Source organism: Oncorhynchus mykiss, chromosome 23 (genome assembly GCF_057628025.1).
Source record: "Oncorhynchus mykiss isolate SJ-2025 chromosome 23, ASM5762802v1, whole genome shotgun sequence".
In the NCBI taxonomy this organism is placed as follows: domain Eukaryota; kingdom Metazoa; phylum Chordata; class Actinopteri; order Salmoniformes; family Salmonidae; genus Oncorhynchus; species Oncorhynchus mykiss.
The window spans coordinates 37610163-37632221 of NC_143044.1; the positions used below are offsets into that span (position 1 = coordinate 37610163).

Consider the following 22059-nt stretch of genomic DNA (forward strand, 5'->3'; position numbering starts at 1 on the left):
ACTCTGTCACGTGCTCAGTGTGAACCTGCTTTCATCTGTGAAGAGCACAGGGCGCCAGTGACGAATTTTCCAATCTTGGTGTTCTCTGGCAAATGCCAAACGTCCTGCACGGTGTTGGGCTGTAAGCACAACCCCCACCTGTGGACGTCGGGCCCTCATACCACCCTCATGGAGTCTGTTTCTGACCGTTTGAGCAGACACATGCAGATTTGTGGCCTGCTGGAGGTCATTTTGCAGGGCTCTGGCAGTCCTCCTCCTGCTCCTCCTTGCACAAAGGCGGAGGTAGCTGTCCTGCTGCTGGGTTGTTACCCTCCTACGGCCTCCTCCACATCTCCTGATGTACTGGCCTGTCTCCTGGTAGCGCCTCCATGCTCTGGACACTACGCTGATAGACACAGCAAACCTTCTTGCCACAGCTCGCATTGATGTGCCATCTTGGATGAGCTGCACTACCTGAGCCACTTGTGTGGGTTGTAGACTCCGTCTCATGCTACCACTAGAGTGAAAGCACCGCCAGCATTCAAAAGTGACCAAAACATCAGCCAGGAAGCATAGGAACTGAGAAGTGGTCTGTGGTCACCACCTGCAGAACCACTCCTTTATTGGGGAGTCTTGCTAAATGCCTATAATTTCCACCTGTTGTCTATTCCATTTGCACAACAGCATGTGAAATTTATTGTCAATCAGTGTTGCTTCCTAAGTGGACAGTTTGATTTCACAGAAGTGTGATTGACTTGGAGTTACATTGTGTTGTTAAAGTGTTCCCTTTATTTTTTTGAGCAGTGTAATTCTTGTTGAAAATGTTGTTTATCCGTTCAGTTAGTGATTTTTGTAATTCTATCGTGTTCTGTGTGTTTTTTGTCTCTATCTAGAAAACGTTAGCTATCAGTATCTAGCTAACGCTAATGCAAACAACGTTAACGTTATTAATTGGTACGGCATCTTTATTGAAAGTTAAGAAATGAATAAGATTTCATTGAACCTTCTAGTGGGCTTCGACATCTGAAGAACAATGGAGCAGTACCGTTGCTATTCCAGTGGAATATTACCATGTCACTGATGGGAAGTATCAACTGCATCTGGGCTGTGGCTCGCCTCACAAAACTACCAGTGTGGGCCTCTTGTGAAGGTGTGGGCCAAGGAGCAATGAGCTACTACTGCAATGCATCTTTCCTTTTTTTTGCTGTGACCATCCACATTGTCTAACACCCTGTAGTCAATTTATTGTTAATAAACACCTCTGCTTCTACTCCAAACAAAATATTATAAAGAGTTTATTTACAGTGACAAGAGAACAGAAAAATGTAACTGAATTATTTTAAATTATTAATTGCACAGACAGATTTGTTTCTCTTTCATTGAAAGATAAAGGACGCTGACCCTTGTTATTTAGTATTTTCTGCCAAAGAACTTTTGCATGTACACATAAGTAGTACCAGTCACCCGTCTCTCTAATTAGTGAGAACACCACTGGGTCTCTATGTATTCTCTCACCTGAAGAGACAATGTGAAGCTGGTCTTCTTCAATGACTACAAATGTGCAGCCTTGAAAGTTGCTATACAGCCTGTAGCCACCCAGGGGCAGTGAAGGGAATGGTGGTGTCTCCATATGGTGAACTATGTGTTACATTGTGATTGGAGGCTGCTGGTAAGACAGGAGGCTCCCCACCTGTACCTTTACAAAGTGGGAGTCGACTAAAAGCTTTTCAGCAGACATCCCCATGCTGCAGATCAATGGCTTGGATTGAGGGTCAAAGTTCTTGGATGTCTCTTCAGGAGCATTCCAAAATGGCTCTGTAGAGTTTAGAGTGCTGCACAGCAGCCACTGTGGTTAGCCAATCTAAACCATGTACTTGAAACCACCTGAAATTAAATAATTTTATATTGTCAAAGTGTAATAGGATATGACCAGCTACTACCTACTATACTGGCTATTAGGGAATACTCACCTAATCCCTCCTTCTGCCATGTGATTTTTGATGGGCTTGGTGATGGTCATTTTGCCTATGGGCCCAGGTTGTAGACCTTGTAAAAAGACAGTACAAGGGCACTATTCTAAATTGAATCATGAGACGATTTAAGTTTTCATTAAATAATTTATTAGCAGCCGCTGTGATTATTATGATGTGATGATAAACATATGATGTTAATATGTGGTATAGCTTTTAAAACATACCATAGTCCTTGGCTTATGCCACTGCTGCTCGGCCTTTGTGCAGCTGTGCACAGGTGGGACGACTGATGTTCCCATCTAGGAATAGTAATGCAACTGTGTGGTTGCATAGTGCAGTGCCAGAAACACATGAACAGTGATGTTGTCATTGTTACTGGCTCAGAGTGCTTCAGTACAACCTACGTGGGGATATAAAAATAAAATGATTTGACAATAAAATCACTCAACATGTGTCATGTTGACCAGCAAACAGACATTGACTGACACAACATGCAACAGCCACTAAATTTTGAAAATGACACAAATATTAATTTCCACCAAGTTTGCTGCTTCAGTGTCTTTAAATATTTTTGTCAGATGTTACTATGGAATATTGAAGTATAATTACAAGCATTTCATAAGTGTCAAAGGCTTTTATTGACAATTACATGAAGTTGATGCAGAGTCAATATTTGCAGTGTTGACCCTTCTTTTTCAAGACCTCTGCAATCCGCCCTGGCATGCTGTCAATTAACTTCTGGGCCACATCCTGACTGATGGCAGCCCATTCTTGCATAATCAATGCTTGGAGTTTGTTAGAATTTGTGGGTTTTTGTTTGTCCACCCGCCTCTTGAGGATTGACCACAAGTTCTCAATGGGATTAAGGTCTGGGGAGTTCTGGCCATGGACCCAAAATATCAATGTTTTATTCCCCGAGCCACTTAGTTATCACTTTTGCCTTATGGCAAGGTGCTCCATCATGCTGGAAAAGGCATTGTTCATCTCCAAACTGTTCCGGGATGGTTGGGAGAAGTTGCTCTCGGAGGATGTGTTGGTACCATTCTTTATTCATGGCTGTGTTCTTAGGCAAAATTGTGAGTGAGCCCACTCCCTTGGCTGAGAAGCAACCCCACACATGAATGGTCTCAGGATGCTTTACTGTTGACATGACAGGACTGATGGCAGCACTCACCTTGTCTTCTTCCGGACAAGCTTTTTTCCAGATGCCACAAACAAGGGGGGATTCATCAGAGAAGATGACTTTACCCCAGTCCTCAGCAGTCCAATTCATGTACCCTTTGCAGAATATCAGTCTGTCTCTGATGTTTTTCCTGGAGAGAAGTGGCTTCTTTGCTGCTCTTCTTGACACCAGGCCATCCTCCAAAAGTCTTTGCCTCACTGTGCGTGCAGATGCACTCACACCTGCCTGCTGCCATTCCTGAGCAAGCTCTGTACTGGTGGTGCCCCGATCCCGCAGCTGAATCAACTTTAGGAGACGGTCCTGGCCCTTGCTGGACTTTCTTGGGCGCCCTGAAGCCTTCTTCACAACAATTGAACCGCTCTCCTTGAAGTTCTTGATGATCCAATAAATGGTTGATTTAGGTGCAATCTTACTGGCAGCAATATCCTTGCCTGTGAAGCCCTTTTTGTGCAAAGCAATGATGACGGCACGTGTTTCCTTGCAGGTAACCATGGTTGACAGAGGAAGAACAATGATTCCAAGCACCACCCTCTTTTTGAAGCTTCCTGTCTGTTATTCGAACTCATATCAGCATGACAGTGATCTCCAGTCTTGTCCTCGTCAACACTCACACCTGTGTTAACGAGAGAATCTCTGACATGATGTCAGCTGGTCCTTTTGTGGCAGGGCTGAAATGCAGTGGAAATGTTTTTGGGGGATTCAGTTCATTTGCATGGCAAAGAGGGACTTTGCAATTAATCTGATCACTCTTCATAACATTCTGGAGTATATGCAAATTGCCATCATACAAACTGAGGCAGTATACTTTGTGAAAATGTATATGTTTTGTCATTCTCAAAACTTTTGGCCACACCTGTAGTGTGACAAACAGCTGACTTTTCACCCTACACTCAAACTGTGTGGTTTCTCATTTTTCCTCGTGGACCTGTAGCGGAAAACCCTTATGCTGACCTCTCCTGTCACTTTGTCCCTGTTCGAAACTGTTTGGAATAAAAATAATGAGCAATCATGTTAGCTAGCTACTGTAAAAGGCATGTCTTAAGCTACATTACAGCTTTCAGTATATATCTTTGTCTGGTCTGATAGGCAACTTGGCTATACATAGTTGAAAAGGTAACTGGAGACAACGTTTGAATCCTTTTTTCCACATGGAGGTCGGTGCTTTGCTATTTGTCTTGGACAGACGATGTACAACCTTCACTGTAGTCTTTGGCAGCTCTTGCAAGCGCCTTGAGTAAAACAGTGCCATGGTTGGTAATTGCCAGCCACCTTACTAGTTAGCGCGTTAATAGCTAGCTAGCTAGCTAGCTAAGAGACAAAAAAAAGACACAGAACACAATAATTGAATTACAAAAATCACTAACTGAATGGATAAACAGAATTTTCAACAAGAATTATACAAAAACGCTATAGAAATATGATTATATTAATTTACAGAGATAATGATAAAAGGAGCGACTTCGATGGTAGTATGGCTACAATCAAGCTGACAGGAAGCTATGTATCGAGCGACGCTGGGCCAATACTCGGACGACGCTGGGTACATTGTGCGCCACGCTTTGGGACTCCCAACTACGGCCAGTTGTAATACAGCCTGGATAGTAACCAAGGCGTCTGTCGTGACACCTCAAGTACTGAGATACTGTGCCTTACACCGCTGCGCCACTCGGGAGCCCCATATATCTGTGCTTATTTTCTTTGGGTAATATGGAAAACGCTTCAAATTGGCTTTCCATTTTATCAGACAAAAGCAGACACCATCACGAATCTTTCCGTCGTTGGTATTATAATTGTGTGTGAATACCTGGCAGTAATTGGCTAGATCAGCCAGGATTGGGGAAAAAAACTATGGAAAAACAAGGCGCTATAAGGGGCGGGACATACAAACCAGTCGTGAAAAAAAGTTTCAATTTTCTCAGTTCATCAACATTTCGTTCTATATGTGATTTTTTTTGTCTTCTGAGGAACTTGGAAGCGTTGACAAACTTTGTCACCTTCATATATCTGCTCCAGCTTTTAATTGATAGTCAGACCAGATCATCTTTACAAGCGTTTAGAAAAGTCGAGAAATATGTCTTATTTTGAGATTCCGGAGATGTTCAAAGCTCTGCTTGAGGATCCCTTCACTATTCCTACCCTTGATTACAACGGTAAGAAGAAGCGAAATAATCGTATTTTTTTGTGTGCAAATTGTCAATAAATTGCATTGTGACTGAATGATCAGGAATAATGTTTTCCCAGCGCTGTAGTAAATGAATCCACGTGCGACAATGTTGCAACTCAAAACATATTTGATACAGTACGTTTGTTTTCAATAAATGTATCTTAACAGTCTCTTCGACTATAAATACAATATTTTGGAGTGATTTCTCACTGCGAATCCTATATATTGCGTAACATCAATAAAATCCTGGTGCCATTTTGACAGTGGTTACTAGAACGACTAGATTAGCCTAGTGTGTAGGGGCGTTGGGCCAGTAACCGAACGGTGGCTATAGGTTCAGAGCATTGGTCCAGTAAAAGACAGATTGCTGGTTCAAATCCCTTAGCCGGCAAAGTGGAACAATCTACCCTGTTCTTGACCAAGGCAGTTAACCAAACCACTGCTCCCCTTGTGTGGATGTCGATTAAGGCAGCACCTGCACCTCTTTGATTCAGAGGAAGTTGTGCAATTGACTTATAGCCTTGTTCACACAGCAGGCCTTAACGCTCAAATCAGTTTTGGACTACTGACTGTTCAAACACCAAATCGGATGTGTGTGTTTTCAAACAGCAGTCGTTTGATGACATGGCTACATTAGTTAGTGTGTGTAGGCTAATTGGTGGTGCTCGTGCTTTCTATCACTGAGAAGTTATATAGAAAGCTAAGGTGACAACAATACCTACCATGGACGTTTCCCAGTTGCTTTGAATGTTCAAAAGCATAATTTATTAATTTAAAGCCTCAAAGATTATCTAACTTTCAAAATGATTCATTTTTGGCTAGCCACAGTTGTCAGCTAAATAGCTAACTGTGCGCAGCGCCTCCAAAAATGAATCTATCAGCACTTAATTCATTGCACACAGCTCAACTGCCAGGCAGTGCGAGGTGGGATATGTATTTTCCAAAACATGCATCCTGTTTGCAACAAGGCACTAAAGTAATACTGCAAAAAAAAATGTGGCAAGGCAATTTACTTTTTGTCAATACAACACATTACTGAGTACCACTCCATATTTTCAAGCATAGTGGTGGCTGCTTCAATTTATGTCTATGCTTGTAGTCGTTAAGGACTGGGGAGTTTTTTAGGATAAAAAATACATGGAACGGAGCTAAATACAGGCAAAATCCTGGAGGGAAAACCTGGTTCAATCTGTTTTTCACCAGACACTTTGAGATTAATTCCCCTTTCAGCTGGACAATGATCGAAAACAGGAGGCCAAATCTACATTGGAGTTGTTTACCAAGAAGACAGGTTATGTTCCTGAGTGGCCGATTTACAGTTTTGAATTAATCTGTTTGAAAATCTATGGCAAGACCTGAAAATGGTTGTCTTGCGATAAATATTTTTACCTGGTGTGGCCACCATCTGCATTAAGTACTGCAGTACATCTCCTCGTGGACTGCCCCAGATTTGCCAGTTCTTGCTGTGAGATGTTACCCACTCTTCCACCAAGGCACCTGCAAGTTCAAACATTTCTGGGGGGAATGGCCCTAGCCCTCACCCCCCAATCCAACAGGTCCCAGATGTGCTCAATGGGATTGAGATCTGGGCTCTTCGCTGGCCATAGCAGAACACTGACATTCCTGTCTTGCAGGAAGTCACGCACAGAACGAGCAGTATGGCTGATGGCATTGTCATGCTGGAAGGTCATGTCAGGATGAGCCTGCAGGAAGGGTACCACATGAGGGAGGAGGACGTCTTCCCTGGAACACACAGCGTTAAGGTTACCAGCAATGACAACGAGCTCAGTCCGATGATGCTGTGACACACCGCCCCAGACCATGACGGACCCTCCACCTCCAAATTGATCCCGCTCCAGAGTACAGGCCTCGGTGTAACACTCATCCTTTGACGATAAACGCGAATCCGACCATCACCACTGGTGAGACAAAACTGCGACTTGTCAGTGAAGAGCACTTTTTGCCAGTCCTGTCTGGTCCAGCGGCGGTGGGTTTGTGCCGGTGATGTCTGGTGAGGACCTGCCTTACAACAGGCTTACAAGCCCTCAGTCCAGCCTCTCTCAGCCTATTGCGGATAGTCTGAGCACTGATGGAGGGATTGTGCGTTCCTGGTGTAACTCGGGCAGTTGTTGTTGCCATCCTGTACCTGTCTCGCAGGTGTGATGTTCGGATGCTCCGATCCTGTGCAGGTGCTGTTACACATGGTCTGCCACTGCGAGGACGATCATCTGTCCGTCCTGTCTCCTTGTAGCGCTGTCTTAGGCGTCTCACAGTACGGACTTGGCAATTTATTGGCCCCATCTGCAGTCCTCATGTCTCCTTGCAGCAGGTTCACACAGATGAGCAGGGATCCTGGGCATCTTTCTTTTGGTGTTTTTCAGAGTCAGTAGAAAGGCCTCTTTAGTGTCCTAAGTTTTCATAACTGTGACTTTAATTGCCTACGGTCTGTAAGCTGTTAGTGTCTTAACGACCATTCCACATGTGCATGTTCATTAATTGTTTATGGTTCATTGAACAAGCATGAGAAACAGTGTTTTAAACCCTTTACAATGAAGATCTGTGAAGTTTTTAGGATTTTTACAAATTATCTTTGAAAGACAGGGTCTTGAAAAAGGGCCGTTTCTTTTTTTGCTGAGTTTACAAATGTAAATAATCCGGGTGGCCATTTGATTAGTTTAGTTGTTCAGCAGTCTTATGGCTTGGGGGTAGAAGCTGTTAAGGACCCTTTTTGTCCTAGACTTGGCGCTCCGGTAGCCTTTTGGTCCTAGGCTTGCCGTGTGGTAGCAGAGAAAACAGTCTATGGCTTGGGTGACTGGAGTCTCTGACAAATTTATGGGCTTTCCTCTGACACCGCCTATTATTTAGGTCCTGGATGCACCACCCTCTGTAGCAACTTAGTCAGATGCCGAGCAGTTGCAATACCAGGTGGTGATGCAACCGGTCAGGATGCTCTCAATGGTGCATCTGTAGAACTTTTTGAGGATCTGAGGACCATTGCCAAATCTTTTCAGTCTCCTGAGAGGGAAAAGGTTTTGTTGTGCCTTCTTGTCTTGGTGTGTTTGGACCATGATAGTTTGTTGATGATATGGACACCAAGGAACTTGAAACTCTCGACCCACTCCACTACAGTCCTGTTGACATTAATGGGGGCCTGTTTGGCCCCCCTTTTCCTGTAGTCCACAATTAGCTCCTCTGTCTTGCTCACATTGAGGGAGAGGTTGTTGTGCTGGCACCACACTGCCAGTTCTCTGACCTCCTCACTATAGGCTGTCTCATCATTGTCAGTGATCAGGCCTACCACTGTTGTGTCGTCAGCAAACTTAATGATGGTGTTGGAGTCGTGTTTGGCCACGCAGTTGTGGGTGAACGGGGAGTACAGGAGGGGACTAAGTACACACCCCTGAGGGGCCCCAGTGATAAGGATCAGTGTGGCAGACGCATTGTTGCCTACCCTTACCACCTGGGGGCGGCCCATCAGGAAGTCCAGGATCCAGTTGCAGAGGGAGGTGTTTAGTCCAAGGGTCCTTAGCTTAGTGATGAGCTTCATGGGTACTATGGTGTTGAACGCAGAGCTGTAGTCAATGAACAGCATTCTCACGTAGGTTTTCCTTTTGTCCAGGTGGGAAAGGGCTGTGTGGAGTGCAATAAAGATTGCATCATCTGTGGAGCTGTTGGGGCGGAATGCGAATTGGAGTGGGTCTAGGGTTTCTGGGAGGATGCTGTTGATGTGATCCATGATCAGCCTTTCAAAGCATTTCATGGCTTTCCTACGTGAGTGCTCCGAGGGGTGGTAATCATTTAGGCAGGTTAAGTTCGTTTCCTTAGGCACAGGGACTATGGTGGTCTGCTTGAAACATGTAGGTTTTACAGACTCAGTCAGGGAGAGGTTGAAAATATCAGTGAAGACACTTGCCAGTTGGTCCGCGTATGCTTTGAGTACATGTCCAGGTAATACATCTGGCCCCGCAGCTTTGTGAATGTTGACCTGTGTTTAAAGGTCTTGCTGACATCGGCTACCGAGAGCGTTATCACACAGTCATCCAGAATAGCTGGTGCTCTCGTGCATGCTTCAGGGTTGCTTGCCTTGAAATGAGCGTAAAAGGAATTTAGCTTGTCTGGTAGGCTGGCGTCACTGGGCAGCTCGCGTCTGGGTTGCCCTTGAATAGTTTTCAAGCCCTGCCACATCCGACTAGCGTCAGAGCCGGTGTAGATCTTAGTCCTGTATTGACTCTTGCCTGTTTGATGGTTCGTCGGAGGGCATAGCGGGATTTCTTATAAGCTTCCAGGTTAGAGTCCCGCTCCTTGAAAGCGGCAGCTCTAGCCTTTAGCTCGATGTGGATGTTGCTTGTAATCCATGGCTTCTGGTTTGGATATGTACGTACGGTCACTGTGGGGGTGACGTCGTCGATACGCTTATTGATGAAGCCGATGACTGAGGTGGTATACTCCTCAGTGCCTTTGGATGAATCAATGCTGTCGTAGGAATCCTGGAACATATTCCAGTCTGTGCTAGCAAAACATTGAGCACTGATTCAACATTCCTATAGCCTAACATCTGCATCATCTGACCACTTCCGTATTGATCTAGTCACTGGTACTTCCTGCTTTAGGTTTTTGCTTGTAAGCAGGAATCAGGATAGAATTATGGTAAGATTTGCCAAATGGAAGGCGGGGGAGAGCTTTGTATGCATCTCTGTGTGTGTGGAGTAAAGGTGGTCTAGAGGTTTTTTTTCCCTCTGGTTGCACATGTGACATGCTGGTAAAAATGTGGTAAAACTGATTTAAGTTTCCCTGCATTAAAGTCCCCGGCTACTAGGAGCGCTGCTTCTGGATGAGCAATTTCTGGTTTGCTTATGGCCTTATAGAGTTAGTAAGTGTGGTCTTAGTGGAGGTAAATAGACGGCTACGAAAAATATAGATGAGAACTCTCTAGGTAGATAGTGTGGTCTACAGCTTATCATAAGGTACTCTACCTCAGGCGAGCAATACCTTGAGACTTCTTTAATATTAGACATTGCGCACCAGCTGTTATTTACAAAAAGACACACACCCCCACCCCTCGTCTTACCAGACGTAGCTTCTCTGTTCTGCCGGTGCAAGGAAAATCCCGCCAGCTCTATATTAGCCGTGTCGTCATTCAGCCATGACTCGGTGAAACATAAGATATTACAGTTCTTAATGCTCCGTTGGTAGGATAATCATTAATCGTAGGTCATACATTTTATTTTCCATGTTAGCATGTTAGCAAATAGGGAGGATGGCAGTGGGAGTTTACTCGCTTGCCTATGGATTCTCAGAAGGCAGCCTGATCTGCGTCCTCTTTTCCTCCGTCTTTTCATCATGCAAATGACGTGGATTTGAGCCTGTTCCCGGGAGAGCAGTATATCCTTCCAGTTCGTGGTGAGTAATCACTGATGTCCAGAAGTTATTTTCGGTCATAAGAGATGGTAGCAGCAACATTATGTACAAAATAAGTTACGAACAACGCAAAAAAACTAACAAAATAGCACAATTGGTTAGGAGCATGTAAAACGTCAGCCGTCCTCTCCGGCGTAATTTTATACTGTATATTAGGACTATTAACAGCTTTTCAATAATTTGTGGAGCATCTATGAAGGCCTTGTAAAGGATTTATGAAGGTGTCATAAAGACATAGCAGTGGACAGCATCTCTGTTTTCTCTTCTTGTGCAGTGGTGTGGATGCTGGACTAGTTCTGTGTCAGAGGAGGCTGGTGGGAAGAGCTATGCTATACTGACAGTACAGCTAACTCTACTCTTAAAAACAACTACAATACATGAATGCTGTCCTTGCCTTTGCTTGATCAGTTTGAAAATAAATGTTTGACAACTCGCAATTTAGAATAATGTTTTTAGTAAGGGCTTGTGCATTTGGTTTTCATGGTGTATATCAGTGGAGACTGCTGAGGGGAGGAAGGCTCATAAATGAAAATGTTACATGTTTTACTTAACCTGTATTTAGCGAGGCAAGTCAGTTGCAGAACAATTAAAAAATAAAGAAAATTAAAATATAGGATAAAACACACATCAGGACAAGACACCAACGCTACATAAAGAGAGACCTAAGACAACAACATAGCAACACATAGCAACACATGGCAACACAGCAATGTAGCAACACAACATGATATCAACAAAACATGGCAACAACATGGCAAGAGAACAAAACATGGAAAAAATATTATTGGGCATAATAATGGCTGGAATTGAGTATAATGGAATAAATGGAATGGTTTCAAACACATTAAAACCATGTGTTTGATGCCATTCCATTTGCTCCATTCTGGCCATTATTATGAGTCATCCTCCCCACAGCAGCCTCCACTGGTGTATATGCATATTATTATTTTTATTTAACCTTTATTTAACTAGGCAAGTCAGTTAAGAACAAATTCTTATTTACTATGATGGGCCTACATCGGCCAAACCCGGACGACGCTGGGCCAATTGTGCGCAGCCGTCTGGACTAGCCCATGTCTGAATATATGTTGGCTGTTTAGTGTCTAAATAAGTGTAGTGTGTGTATAGTAAAGTGTCATGCTTAATGTGAGTGACTGGCACAATATCGTACGGAGATATGTCCATAAATACAGTGACTGAAAAAAATGTGTCAAGGTAAAATGCCAGTAAAATAGCGACACCTGTCTCAAATCGCATAGCTCCGCACCTCCCCCTGGCAATGCAGCAGAGCAGACCGGTCCATCACTTGTACTCAATTTGAATAGTAGGCGATCACTGCGCAGTCTTCATTGGTTCTCCGTGCTTTTTTTTTTTTTTTTAGCTACGATGATGGCACGTGTTGCCATGTGAGAACGAAGCGAATGAACCAGGGCTCGGTTTCCTTTTATTTTAGGCTTTAAATGATTTTGGGAAACCGGGCAATTTGTGACTCACAATTGCTATGTTATATGGCATAGGCTAGACAATAAAACAAATGTTATTTTCTCACAAAGGAGCCTATAGATTATTGTTTGATGCCCATAATAGCTGGTCAAATAAATAGACCTAAAAACACATTTGTTCCTAAAGAAATTGGGGCAATTGTCAAAGTACATTTTGACAATGCATGCCTAAGGTACTGTCACTACACACCAACTGTACCAACATTTGCTTTCCTAAGTCTAAAGTATGGATATATATATCATTGAGGTTGTTCCACCCTCCCAACACGTTTTCCTCTAATTTATGCAGAGTTACAACAGATATATAATTCGGTCAGCCAATGGTATATCACACCTTGCCTACGTTGCTCCGAGAATGTTAATATTCATAAGGTTAGAGAAGAAAAACACCAATCAGAACAGGGCTATTATATATTTTCTACTCAAGAGGTGTGGTTTCTGTTGACCAACAAAACGTTTTTTGTTGCGTTATTTGTAGAGTCAGTTCATACTCTGAAGAGGTAGTCTAATGTCGTGTTGTTCGCTGTTACATTGTAACATTTAGCCAAATTGCAGTTTCACTAACGGATACTTTTGTTTTACGGAGAGGATATTCTGTTACATTCGCCTATGCTTCATTGTTGAAGGAGCCTATCTTAAAATTTGTTTTTGCGTAATTCCGTAAAAAATGTCAGAAGAGCCGATCACCACCACACTGGAAACCTTCATGGGGTCACCGGGTGCTTTTCCCGTGGTATTGAAGAAAATAATGGAAATGCCCCCACCGAATTTACTCGAGGGCGACGATGGTAAGTCTACTCTAGATGCTTCTCTGTGTGGGGTTTGAATGCATCGTTTGTTCTAGGAAAATAACTGAGAAGAGGCCGAATTGTGCCGGAGAAAGCCGAATGCGAATACAACGTATGCAATGCAGGAAATTGGTACACAGAATCACACCCTTTCTGTCTGTTGTTTTTATAGTGTTATTATCTATAAGAATTCAGCTATCCCTTCATCTGAATTTAAACTACAATTGGGTAGCTACACTTAAATTCTGGGGTTCGCAGACAGCACACCATTTTTAATGTCAAGTACAGTGAAATGCCTTTCTTGCAAGCGCCAACAACAATGGAGTAAGCAATATCAATGTAGCACTAAAAATAGCATAAGGCTAGTTGACAGTAAACTCCTCTCTAAACCTCATCACAACTCCGTAACTTTACTGGAACCACTATTAGTAGGTCACATTTTTCTGTCTCCTAGTGTCAAGGTCCACTTTTCTACCAAATTCTGATGTAGTATTTCATCATATTTCCTCCATTGTTTGAAACATGAAGCCTGCATGATCAAACTTGTGGGCTAGATTGTCACATGGACCACTTTATTTATTTATGCATGTGTGTGTGTCCTGAGTGTTTTATCCACAGCCATTTACAATCTACTGAATGACCATGTCAAATAAACCCTTTTCCAATGATTGTCTTCTCCTCCATTTGTTTTATCCACCCTGCCATAACTCATAAAATTAACCATTGCTTTTCTGTTTTACTGCCACAGACAATGACAAGGAGAAGCTGCTTATGGGGGACAATGTGGACCTTGAAGGAGGGAGTGGGATGGGTCCGTCGGCCGCCCTGACCCCTGCCATCTGGGATAAGACTATCCCGTACAATGGGGAGACCTTCCACCTGGAGTACATGGACCTGGAGGAGTTCCTCATGGAGAACGGCATCTCCACCTCACCCTCATCCCTGGACGATGCTCTCAACATGGAGAATGCAGGGAAGACAGAGATGCCCACCACCATGGCAGCCAAGCCCAAGAGAGCCCCAGCCGCCCCCATTTCCCTGCTGCCCATCCTGGAGCTGGATCAGTGTGAGGAAGAAGGGGTCACCATCACCCTCAACAGTATTGATATCGCAGATGAGACAGGTAGGCCGACATCTGTGAGACCTTTAGGGCCTTATACATTTAAATATTAGTATGTTAGTGTTGTTACACTGGTAGTTACATGGTATAATGTGTAAGTAATACAACAAGTGAGAAAAAAATGCATTAAAGATCAAAGTAAATCAAGTAAGTTGTTCTCGGTTCTGCTATAGACAGTCAGATAATCTGAGCACCAAGGACACACGACACATGTACAGGGAAACACTGTCGCTGCCGTAGATGGTAGAGAAAATAGATCGTAGCTATGCTGACCAACAGATGTGGGCTGGGCTCCGTGGAGGCCATCCTTATCAAATGTAGAAGTCTTTAACTTGATGTCTGCCAATTTGAGTCACTGGATTTATTCTAATCTACTCCAGTTCAGGATATAAACAGGATATAGCCAAATATATGGTTCTGGAACAGGACTTACATTACTTGCAGTCTCACATAAAATAATGCCTCATTTACACCAGGAGCATTTATTTACCAACCCGTAAAACTGATAGTAGCATTTTCACATTAACCCAAACAGTATACTTGAACCCTAATGCTTGGTCACCTGTGTCTCCCCACAGAGGTTGTGACAGACAAGGACAGGCTGACCCCTGAACCCACCGACCCAGAGGAGATTGAGGTGGACGTGAACTTTGACCCAGATCCTACCGACCTGGTCCTGTCCAGTGTTCCTGGAGGAGCGCTGTTCAACCCACGCAAACACAAGTTCTCAGAGGAGGAACTCAAACCTCAACCGATGATCAAGAAGGCCAAGAAGGTGTATGTACCTGAGGATTCTAAGGTAAATCAGAGACATGGAGGCTGGAAATGTGGGTTTGGTATGTAGGTAGGTGTACACAGCTTTTTCTAATTCCAAGAAGAGGAATTGTTTATAAACATTTTGTATTACAGTACCATCAGTTAGTTCATAGAGCATTCAGCCATTTTGAAGGTCGCTTTAAATTACTTATCATCAGTGAGGGAAAACAAGAGTTTGCTTTTCAAGGACGCTTTCAATAACTTAGCAGCGACATTGAATTGAAAGCATGCTCTCAGCATCAAGATCGCTTTCAATAAAAACCTTGTTCTCTTTCTCCTGGTACTCTCTGCTCTTTCTCCCTCTACACCTCTATCTCCTCACCAGGATGAAAAGTACTGGCAGAGGAGGAAGAAGAACAATGTGGCGGCGAAGCGTTCGCGGGACGCGCGGCGACTCAAGGAGAACCAGATCACAGTGCGGGCGGCATTCCTGGAGCGCGAGAACACGGCGCTACGACAGGAAGTGGGCGAGCTACGGAAGGACTTTGCCCGCAGCAAGAATGTCGTGGCCCAATACGCGGCCAAATTCGGAGAGCTGTAAGGGACCAAACACAGACAACTGCTGGCCGGTGCACACAGATTGCATCAGCCAGTCACTTCATTTTGGTCAGGTCACTAAGTAGTAACATCCTTAGTTTATTGTGGTCAGGAATCAGTTGTGAATACCCACTGTTGCGCTTCATGTGATAATGAAAGTTAACCCTCCCCTCTTCACCTCATGTTAACTCCTCTTCCTCTCCTGGTAAATCATTTACTTTTTCTCTTTTCTTTCAAGTGTACCGCTGGAAGACAAGTAGGCTACTAGTGATTTTATTTGTGGTGAAACAGTGAATAAATGAGTCGAATGGATTGATGGATCAGATGATGAAGAAGAACAGGAGGAGGAGGAATGTGGAAGACCCCTGCTTATTGTTTTTAAAACTTGTGTGAGTAGATTTTCATATTTAAGTGCTTATTTCAATGCACGACAATGAGTGTATTTTTGGTCATGTTTTGTACACCATTGGCCAGTAAAAAGATAATTGTGTTCAAATTTTGAGGGATTGAAATTGGTGGGGTGAGGGTGGGTGATATTTTACTTAGTAAACTGAAAAGGATTTTTATATTTTAGGGTTTTAGTCTAAACTAGCATGGCTTATACTTTTACTGTGAACTTTGGTCTCAATGGGACTTCCCCTGCAAAAGAAAAACAGCTAAATAAAATGCATAAATAACCTTCAAATACAATAACTCAAGTTAATCAGGGGACTATTACTGCTTGGTAGTAGTTTTAAAACCATGTTAGGAAGACCTTCAATATAAATCTCTTCCTGTACAATTACATGTTAAAACTTGCTCCAAACTGTATATAATGATTTGTAATATTTCAAAGTCTCTCTGTCTTCAGTCTATTGTCCACTGCTCTTGGATCCTTGTAATTTCAAGGAAATTGATTCACTCTTCAGGTTCTGTGTTTTGTGGTTTTTATTAAGAAATGCTTTGAAAAGTGGTGTACAGTATAGAACCCACGAAAAAATGTAAATAGTAGCAGAGCTATATTTTCCAGACCTTTTCCTTAGTTCGAAGTATAACTCGATACAAAAACATTATAAACCAGTTGACTTACAGTATCTATGACATAACTGTGCAATTTATGAGTTTTCTGCAGTTAGAGTATGTGTTCAACCAAAAGTAAAACTCCAACCTTGCTCCTGTTTACTACTTTGGAATGCTTGGAAAGCAGTTTATCCAACTTCTCTGGGACCTTGATCTTCTACAGACCTACAGATATGGACAGTTACCACACTCAATGTAAAAAGGTGAAATGTTATTGTGCTTGTGCTCCATCTGCAATGGGTAGAATACATTTTAGTTACCTCAAATGAAACCGGTAAACAGTCTACACCTGAAATTTGGTTAAGTTTGTGTATGTTGACGGTTTTTAAAATAGCTTTTGATAAATGTTACTGTTTTTGAAATTCCTTTTGGTAAAGCCAGGTTTCTCAACTCATCGATGTAGTTTGAACTGGGCCTCAGTTTCAACAAGGACCTCCAATTGTCTTCAGCCGACTCATTGCGATGCCCATTGTCTGTTTACATGACCATATCAGACCCCAAAACTCAAGTCTCTTTTCAGGGTTTCTGTCTCCTGGGTTTTGCCCTTTGGCCTGTGTTTTTCCGTGTTACCAAGCCCGCTTGTCACGTTCCTAATACCTGCTGATGTAATAAGAGGAAAATAGGTGAATACAGTGCTTCCAGCTCATGTTTGGGAAATTCTTTTGAAGATTTACCTTTTGGAAAGTAGTCTGGATTTTATTTTTGTAAAGATATTTGATAGTTTGTTTTGTGTGTGTTAACAGATGAGAACCTCATTCAAATTGAAAGATTCATTTATTGGTTGTTTGCTAAATCTGGACAAGATAAGACAACCCTTTGTGTGTTAGAGGTCTTCCAGTCTTTAGACTTCTCTAGGGTCAGTTTCCAACTAAAGTCATTATTACCCTGGCTTAAATAACCAGTATTTTCTGCTCTTCTATATGAATTCCGTTGGCTGTTATAATCCACTATAGCTCTAGATCAGTGCTCAAAGCTAATATCTGCACAAAATGATGTGTAGCATCATTAGGGCTTTCATTAATAATGTAGGAAAGCGTTCAAGATTTTGATTTGGAAAAGTTGGTAGACGATGTAAGTTTTATAAAACATAAGATAATATCTTGATTTCCATAAACCAGTAAACAATGTCAGTAAAACACTGACTTGATTGGGTTACCGCTAAACATTAGCACACTTCCTGACATGTTCAATATTTTTTGGGGAAAAAAGTGTGCTACAACATTTTAAGAAAATGTGCACATATGTTATACAACTGGTGCAGGGAAAATGTTTAGAACTGTTGGAGAATGATCTAATCTTTTTTTTTACGTTGTATACACATTTTGTGGCATTTTATGTGTGGATAACGTATGCCCTGTATATGAATAAAGCATTGTTGAAAACTGAGCGCACAGTGAAGGTGTTGTTTTGTGGCTAAATGACATGTCTGTGTTTTAAGTGTAATATGACACCCTGTCTCGCTGCAGTACTATCTACTTTCATGAGGCACTGGGTAAAAGCTGACAGACATGAGTCTTTAGAAGAAACCAGCCAGACAAAGGAACACACCATGAATAGCCTTTCAGGACAGAGTTTATCCATTGGCTCTTTTTTGGCATTTTACTTGGCCTTAAAAGAAACTTCTGTCCGTGCCAGGTGTTGTGTAACGCATTCAGTCACTGTTGTATAAGCCTCTGAAACGATGCCATCTGTTGGGGGAGATAGGTAGGAAGAAATTATGAGGAACTGGCCAAGACCAGCAAGTTATAGGGCTTGATTGAAATTGCAGCCGACTATCGACTGACAGATCTACAACGAACCTTGCATCATAAATAACTACTCATTACTTATTGTAGGTCAAGTCAGTCAGTCATAATTGACCCATGAAACATGATGTTTTACCTGGTTGAATCCATGTTATTTCCATACCAAAAAAATCATTGTGACGTTGAATCAACATGGCAAACTGATTGAACTTGCAAAAAGTCAACATTAGGGCATTTATGGCATTTTACTGGGCTTAAAAGAAACCTCTGGCCATGCCAGGTGTTGTAACACATTCAGTCACTGTTGTATAAGTCTCTCTGAGACTGGGAGAAACCACGAAACGCTGAATTTAACTCAACCAAAGGTTTAAATCTAAACTAGACGTTGAACTGACATCTGCCCAGTGGGTAGTCCATGAGGTTATGCGATGGGACCAACCATAGAGTTAGTTAGACGACTCATCTTTATATTTGTCTCATTATGGTGTCTGACAGCATAGGCAGGACTATAGAGGAGTCATAAATAACTGCATATGTGGAGTGTTTCTGAAAGTGGTGTTGCAAAATAATTGGGAGGAACAACATACGTGGGTGTATGGAAACATAATAGCTAATTGGACAGATTGGTTGATACTCGAGTCTGTTTTGTTACTTCCTCATAGCATTTTAGCTAAGCCTAACTCTTCTCCTAACCTCCCACGTTAATAATCCTAACCAGTTTAGCTAAAATGCTACAAGAAAACAGCAAGCAGACCCAAAGTCCCTCACAAACTTCTACAGATGCACCATTGAGAGCATACTGTCGGGCTGTATTGCACCGTCCACAACTAAACACCAGTGAGTGGTGTGGTCAGCCCAAAACACTATCGGGGGCACACTGCCTGCCCTCCAGGACATCAACAGCACCCGGTGTCAGAAGAAGGCCAAGAAGATCATCAAGAACCTCAGCCACCTGAGCCACGGCCTGTTCACACCACTACCATCTAGAAGGCGGAGACAGTACAGGTGCATCAAAGCTGGGAACGAGAGACTGATACCCAGCTTCTATCCCTAGGCCATCAAACTGTTCAACACCCACTGCTAGACGGCCTCCACCCAGTACTCTGCCCCTCATTCACCAGCCGGCTACCACTGGGTACTCTACCCTGCAGGTAGCATATACATTTGCATACAGTCCTTCTCTTGTTAATAGCCTTATTGCTCTACTTGTACTCTCAGTTATAGTATTGTGTACATTGGACTGGATTATGACTCTGTTTCTCCTGTTACAGAACCACTACCATTCCACTACTATTCCACTATCTCTCACACTTTGCATCCCATGTTCATCTTCTACTGTGATTGAATAAAGTTCCGGGGTGTATTAACTCTTGGACTGCTTTATGCCCCTCTAACCGGGGGCGGTGTCAGTTAGTCACAAACCAGTAAAATACTTAAAGCCGGGTCGCTCTCTTTCACATTTTGGATTATTGTGTGCTTGTGGACATTTACTGCATTGATTGATAGGAACTGGGAACATGAGCATTTCGCTGCACCCGCTAAACTGTGTACGCAACAAATACAATTTTATTTGTCTTGCGTTGCAACCAATCTGCCCAATTTGCTGTTGTTTCCATATGTTGACCCTCCCACTTATTTCGCAATGCCCACTTTTAGACACATAGTGCTTTTATTTTTTTTACCCCCTTTTTATGATATCCAAATTGGTAGTTACAGTTTTGTCCCATCGCTGCAACTCCTGTACGGAGTCAGGAGAGGCGAAGGTTGAGAGCCATGCGACCTCCAAAACACGACCCCGCCAAGCCGCACTGCTTCTTGACACACTGCTTGCTTAACCCAGAAGCCAGCCACACCAACGTGTCAGAGGAAACACCCTACAGTTGACGTCCTCGTCAGCGTGCATGTGCCCGGCCGCCACAAGGAGGTGCTAGAGCGCGATGGGACAAGGACATCTCAGCCGGCCAAACCCTCCCTAACCCAGACGACGCTGGGCCAATTGTATGCCACCTAATGGGTCTCCAGGTCGCGGCCGGCTGTGACACAGACTGGGATCGAACCCCGATCTGTAGTGACGCCTCTAGACCGCTGCGCCACTCAGGAGGCCACATGGTGCTTTTAAGTTAACTGTGAACTTGTAGAAAAAAGTTCAAATCATGACGTCAGTCATCTTCAGGTCAGAATGTTAGAGCTCTAGAAATAGGCCCAAGTTCCTGACTTGGAATTTCGAGTTGAATGACCGTTCAAAACCTCTTATTTTTTCCCCCAGTCAGAGCTCATTTTTTTTTCTTGAGTTGTTTTGAACGCAGCAATATTCCACGAATGCAGTTACCCATACTTGCCATTGAGGCCATCTCCGTTTTGAAGAAGTCAATATTCTTATTTTGTGTTGAAAAAAAGCATAAAGGTTAAAATGGTGATTTACCGTGACCCGCAGTGCTGGAGTCCTGAATCACATCTTGTGTCACTCATTTGTGGCCACTAGATGGCGGTGATATAGCTTAAAGCCATTTTACATACAACTACATTTGAAGACATCCTAACTTCAGTGGTGTAAAGTACTACTTAAGTAGTTTTTGGGGGTATCTGTTCTTTACTTTACTACTTATATTTTTTGTCTACTTTTACTTCACTACATTCCTAAAGAAAATAATGTACTTTTTACCCCATTCATTTTCCCTAACACCCACAAGTACTCGTTACATTTTGAATGCTTAGCAGGACAGGAACACTGTGAAATTCATGCACTTTTCAAGAGAACACCCCTACTACCTCTGATCTGACGGACTCACTAAATACAAATTATTTGTTTGTAAATGTGTTGTGTTGGATCGTGCCGCTGGGTCTCCGTAACAAAACAAAAAAAAACAGAAAATGGTGCTGTTTTGCTAAATAAGGAATTTGAAATGATTTATACTTTTGATACTTAAGTATATTTTAGCAATTACATTTACTTTTGATACTTAAGTATATTTTAAACCAAATACTTTTAGACTTTTACTCTAGTATTTACTGGGTGACTTTCACTTGAGTAATTTTCTATTAAGGTATCTTTACTTTTACTGAAGTATAACAACTGGGTACTTTTTCCCACTACTGCCTAACTTCCCCTCACAGTCCCTTCAGTTTCGCTAAAGACCCGTTAGTTTGGCTACTCAGCCTACCTTAGTTATCCCTCAACCATCATAGACCTGCCATTCCCAACCAATCAGAGCGATTGGAAATGCACAACTGAACACTGCACCCGCCCACTCAGGTCAGCGTTATCCGAAGGGAGAAGACATGTTCCTTAGGACTGTTTATTGTCGACAGTAACACGAATGTCTGAATGTTGTGTGTGCATCAAAATAGCCATAACAATAAGATTCCAAGTCATTCGGATTACCAAAACCATATAAACATCTTCAAAGGAAACAGCTGGGTCTGTGTGTGGTGGTGACTATCATGAGTACAGTGATGGGCCTCAACATCATGTTCTAACTGGACAGCACTATTGAGGACAGAACCAACCCATACGTTAAGTATATAGCGGGTGAGGGCATTTACTGCTCAAACAGGTGAAGGCATACCAGCCAATCGTTTTTACGTGGTCCTTCTAACCGTATTTAGTGATCAACAGTTTTGTTTTTACATGGTCCGTCATTTTCCCGGATTTAGCGACCAATAGTTTTTACAATATTTTCCATAAAATATGTTCAAATTTACGAAGTAGTTTCCATTGTGAAGGCAGATAAAGCATTTTTACAAAAAGCAATCACTTTGGCATGTAAAAACTAAA

At 42.7% G+C, this 22059-nt stretch overlaps 1 protein-coding gene across 3 annotated transcripts; it reads left to right on the forward strand.

Moving 5' to 3' along the window:
• The first annotated feature begins 4983 nt into the window (after positions 1-4983).
• Positions 4984-17925, forward strand: LOC110502868 (thyrotroph embryonic factor). 3 transcript variants are annotated; one of them, XM_021581210.3, is made up of 5 exons: positions 4984-5285; positions 13756-14130; positions 14706-14926; positions 15269-15480; positions 15719-17925. In XM_021581210.3, the coding sequence occupies exons 1-5, from the start codon at positions 5207-5209 to the stop codon at positions 15738-15740; spliced, it is 909 nt and encodes a 302-aa protein (XP_021436885.2). In that variant the 5' UTR covers positions 4984-5206; the 3' UTR covers positions 15741-17925. The 3 variants fall into 3 exon arrangements, with proteins under 3 accessions (XP_021436885.2, XP_021436884.2, XP_090073558.1); XM_021581209.3 differs by lacking the exon at positions 4984-5285 and adding an exon at positions 12611-13007; XM_090217432.1 differs by lacking the exons at positions 4984-5285; positions 15719-17925 and adding an exon at positions 12611-13007 and having other exon boundaries at positions 15269-15582.
• The last annotated feature ends 4134 nt before the right edge of the window (positions 17926-22059 follow it).